Below are 4,585 nucleotides of genomic sequence, written 5' to 3'. Positions count from 1 at the left end.
CTTCTTCTTCTTCTTCTTCTTCTTCTCTTCCTCCTCCTCCTCCTCCTCCTCCTCCTCCTCCTCCTTCTCCTTCTTCCTCCTCCTCCTTCCTCCTCCTCCCCCTCCCCTCCTTTTTTCTTCTTGCTCCTCCTCCTCTTCCTCCTCCTCCTCCACTTCCTCCTCCTTCTCCTTCTCCTCCTCTTCTCAAAATTGCATTGGCCTGTCCATGAACAGTAAAAAAAAAAAGTTGATCTTGATTTGAAATTTTTGCTCTTTTTAATGTCCAAATACTTGATGGCCCTTAAACGCTTTTCCCTGTATTTCAGCAGAGGGAGGAGGCCAGCCGTGGGAATCGCTCCTTCACTCTCTCCTTTAAAAGTCACTTTTTTTTTTCCTTTCATTCCCAAGGAGTGTTTTCCTCCGGCCTCACTTTGTGTTGCCTTTCTCTCCTGCCGCAGTATGTTACACAGCCGCCTGCTGGGCGACCAGTCCCAGCTGAAGGAAGACATGGACGCCTTGAAGAGGAAGAACAGCCAGTTTGTGCGGGAGCACAATCACCTCCAGCAATTGTGTGAGGAAATGAAGAGGCATCACGAGGAGGACCAGAAGGAAATAACAAACTTACGCAGCCAACAGCAGCAGGTATTCCTTCCCCTGACTTTTTTTTTTTCAAGGCACCGGTTCTCCTCGAATTACGACTTTTTATTTAGTGACTGCTTGAAGTTACAACAGCACTGGGAAAAACTGACTTAGCAACATTTTTCCACATTACGACGGTTGCAGCATCCCCACGGCCACGTGATCAAAATTCAGACGCTTGGCAACTGTCTCATATTTATGACGGTCGCTGGGTCCCGGGGGGGGGGGGGGAGAAATCACGTGATCCCCTTTTGTGATCTTCTGGCAAGCAAAGCCAATGGGGAATCGCTATTCGCCCATTCGGTTGTGAGTCAAGGATTACCCGTGATTTCCATAGGAAAGGTGGATTTATTTTTTTTTCACAATTAAAATACGACATTAATGCATTAGCAGCACTTTTCATTTAATTAGCGTTTTGCTCGCATTCATCATTCCTGATGGCTTTTCGGCTGTGATTTTTGCAGAATTTAGGCACTGGTTACATTTTTCCCCAAGGGTGATCTGAGCAATTTATGTGTTTCCATTTATAAAATTTTGGTTATAAAAGGGCCAAGTTTGAAAACCCCGGCCCTATCTAGATAGAACAGTAATTCAAACTGATGAGCTCTTTTTTGCAACATTAATTATAATGGAATTACAGAGTTGGAAGGGACCTTGGAGGTCATCTAGTCCAACCCCCTGCTCAGGCAGGAAACCCTATACCATTTAAGACAAATGGCTGTCCAGTCTCTTCTTAAAAACTTCCAGTGTTGGAGCATTCACTGCTTCTGAAGGCAGGTTGTTCCACTGGTTAATTGTCCTCACTGTCAGGAAGTTTCTCCTTAGTTCTAGGTTGCTTCTCTCTTTGGTTAGTTTCCATCCGTGGCTTCTTGTCCTGCCCTCTGGTGCTTTGGAGAATAGCTTGACTCCTTCTTCTTTGTGGCAGCCCCTCAAATATTGGATTGTTGTTCATAGTTGTGAATGAAAAAGACTTACTAAATTGTGATGATTCTACACTGAAAAGTCTCTTGGTACGTTGTATATGTCACGTCCGCAGAGAATGGATAATATGCAACTCGGTTTGAGGAAAGAGGGAACACGCCAAAGCAAAACCTGTTCTTAATGGGGGAAAAAAATGTCTGTATGTAACTTGGGAGGTTATAGAGAGGAGCAGAAGTTCCTCCTGTTATCCTCCCAGCATTGCTATTCTTACAAGCTCAGCAATTTTCAAACAGGAAGGTGCAGGAAGCAATAAATGGGTATTTTCTTGTAGTCTGACCCCTTTAGAAGCTGCAGCTGTTGCAGAATTTTGTGGCCCCTTTTTAGCTGTCTTAAATGCAGGAGTGACATAAATAAATGTACATATCAAGCAAGCAAGCAGGCAGGCAGGCTGTTTTGTCCTGGTTAACCATTTGCTTCTAAAGCCACTTCAAAGAGAAGGGAGCTTGAGCAGTGCAGGAAATATATACCACATCTGGAAAACAAAGCAAGGCAAGTTTAAAGCAAAAAAAAAAAAAAAGCTGGCCTGAAACTTCAGGAATGTCTTTCTCATCCCTGCCCAGCTTCATTTTTGATCCATTCAGGCTCAAAATGACCTGCTCTTTAACCAAATTCAACACTTTCCATATGCACAACATATCACACAGTAAGGCAAGCACAAACACAGTGTGACTTCTAAGGGGGTCTAGATGTTTATCAGCGTTGCAAATCAATTGGTGTTTTGTCTTGTTTTCTTGGCTGTCCTTGGTTGTCTACGAATCTTCTAAAATGTCAAAAGTTCAAGCATAGCCGTATGTTTTCTCTCCTGCTTCCTCAGACTCCACATTTTCTCTTCCACCTGCCTTTTTTTTTTGTTTTGAATGTTGCAGCACTTTAGCATTTTCTTTTACGTTAATGCGTAAGGCGTCTGTTCATATGGAAATGATGTTTTTGAAACAACGCCTTAAGAAACAAAGAGAACGCTCGACTTTTCACTGTGCAGAGAACTTTAAATTGCATTGGGACAAGGTAGTCATGATTGTTGGAATGGAGTGGAGTGGAGTGGAGTGGAGTGGAGTGGAGTGGAGTGGAGTAGAGTAGAGTAGAGTAGAGTAGAGTAGAGTAGAGTGGAGTGGAGTGGAATGGAATGGAATGGAATGGAATGGAATGGAAGCTGGAAGGGACCTTGGAGGTCTTCTAGTCCAACTCCCTGCTCAGGCAGGAAACCCTATACCATTTAAGACAAAGGGTTGTCCAATCTGTTCTTGAAAACTTCCAGTGTTGGAGCATTCATAACCTCTGGAGGCAGGTTGTTCCACTGATCAATTGTTCTGTCAGGAAGTTTCTCCTTAGTTCCAGGTTGCCTCTCTCCTTGATGAGTTTCCACCCGTTGCTTCTTGTCCTGCCTTCAGGCGCTTTGGAGAACAGCTTGACTCCCTCTTCTTTGGGGCAGCCCCTGAGATATTGGAAGACTGCTATCATGTCCCCCCTCGTCCTTCTCTTCGTTAAACTAGACATACCCAATTCCAGCAACCGTTCTTCATGTGTTTTAGCCTGTTTTAGTAGTGACCAAAACTGGATGGATGGATGGATGGATGGATGGATGGATGGATGGATGGATGGATGGATGGATGGATAGATAGATAGATAGATAGATAGATAGATAGATAGATAGATAGATAGATAGATAGATAGATAGATAACCTTTATTGACATTTTTTACTGTGGGCACAATGGCACACATTAAAAATGAAATTTAGTTGCTTGCTCTCAATGTGTACACATACATAACACACATTAAAACATACTCTATACAATATATGTATAGACCTACACCCTGACATATAAGTAATATATAATGGATGCAGTATTCCAAGTGTGGCCTTCCAACTGTGTTCAGTTTCTATTTAATTCTGGGATTCAGCCTATTGTCAGAATGGACCAGTAGATATTTAAGTAACGTATTTATTCAAATATATATATCTATATATCTATAAACAAAAACCCACTGGGCTTTCCTGGGCTTAAAATGAGACTGAGACGTGTGTCACTTTTGCTACAAAGCTTTGTTGAAAGTCTCTTTCCCCTTTGCATAGGTTATGAAGCAGAATGGGTCATCAGAGATCTTGAATAAACTCTACGATACAGCCATGGATAAGCTAGAAGTTGTGAAGAAGGACTACGATGCACTAAGAAAGCGGTACAATGAAAAAATAGCCAGTCACAATAGTGATCTGAGCCGATTAGAGCAGATCGAAGAAGAAAACAAATGTCTCCAGAAACAGATGGACATGTTGATGAAGCAGCGGGACACAGCCATCCACTTCCAGCAGCAATGTTCTACTTCTCTGAGAAGGTAAATATCCATTTCCCCAACGGGGTCTTCTAAATCAGAGCTCCTTCAGTAGAAGCATCTTAACTTGATTCTCTCTTTCAACTTCCTTGGTGGTGCTTACAGTCTCTCAGGACCAAAGTAGACATAACGGAACCAACCTCATTGGTGTCTAGGGAGGTTCTCCATCATCCAGGTCCTGGTTGTCCCAAAGATGCTTTTTTCAGGAGGCAACTGGACTTTCTTGTTTTTCTTTTGAAGACGTTTCGCTTCTCATCCAAGAAGCTTCTTCAGCTCTGACTGGATGGTGGGGAATGGAAGGATTTATACTCCTTGCAGACAGCTGGTCATTTGCCTTCTTTTAGAGAGGCGTTGTGGCTACCTGGAGGAATGCAATGGATTCTAAAAGATGGCAGATGACCAGCTGTCTTCAAGGAATGTAAATCCTTCCATTCCCCACCATCCAGTCAGAGCTGAAGAAGCTTCTTGGATAAGAAGCGAAACGTCTTCAAAGGAAAAACAAGAAAGTCCAGTTGCCTCCTGAAAAAACACCTTTGGGACAACCCCGTTGGTTTTCTGCCTGTTTGTGAGCTGACATTTGAAGTGTGAGTCTGTGTGTATACGGACACAGGTTTTGAGGTGAAAAGCCCACAAAGGTGGACTGTCCTTACTTCCATG

General features: G+C 43.1%; 1 protein-coding gene across 1 annotated transcript in view; it reads left to right on the top strand.

The window, feature by feature from the left end:
• DLG5 (discs large MAGUK scaffold protein 5) overlaps nucleotides 1-4,585 on the top strand; it is a 47,574-nt gene that overhangs the window by 5,677 nt on the left and 37,312 nt on the right. The window contains exons 4-5 of the mRNA XM_015825387.1: nucleotides 438-621; nucleotides 3,672-3,931. Of these exons, the coding sequence (XP_015680873.1) occupies nucleotides 438-621; nucleotides 3,672-3,931 (444 nt within the window). The remainder of the gene's footprint in view (nucleotides 1-437; nucleotides 622-3,671; nucleotides 3,932-4,585) is intronic.

This window comes from Protobothrops mucrosquamatus, unplaced genomic scaffold (genome assembly GCF_001527695.2).
Source record: "Protobothrops mucrosquamatus isolate PMUCROS unplaced genomic scaffold, P.Mucros_1.0 scaffold2614, whole genome shotgun sequence".
NCBI classification, from domain to species: Eukaryota; Metazoa; Chordata; class Lepidosauria; order Squamata; family Viperidae; genus Protobothrops; species Protobothrops mucrosquamatus.
This window is presented reverse-complemented; position numbering and strand designations above follow the sequence as displayed.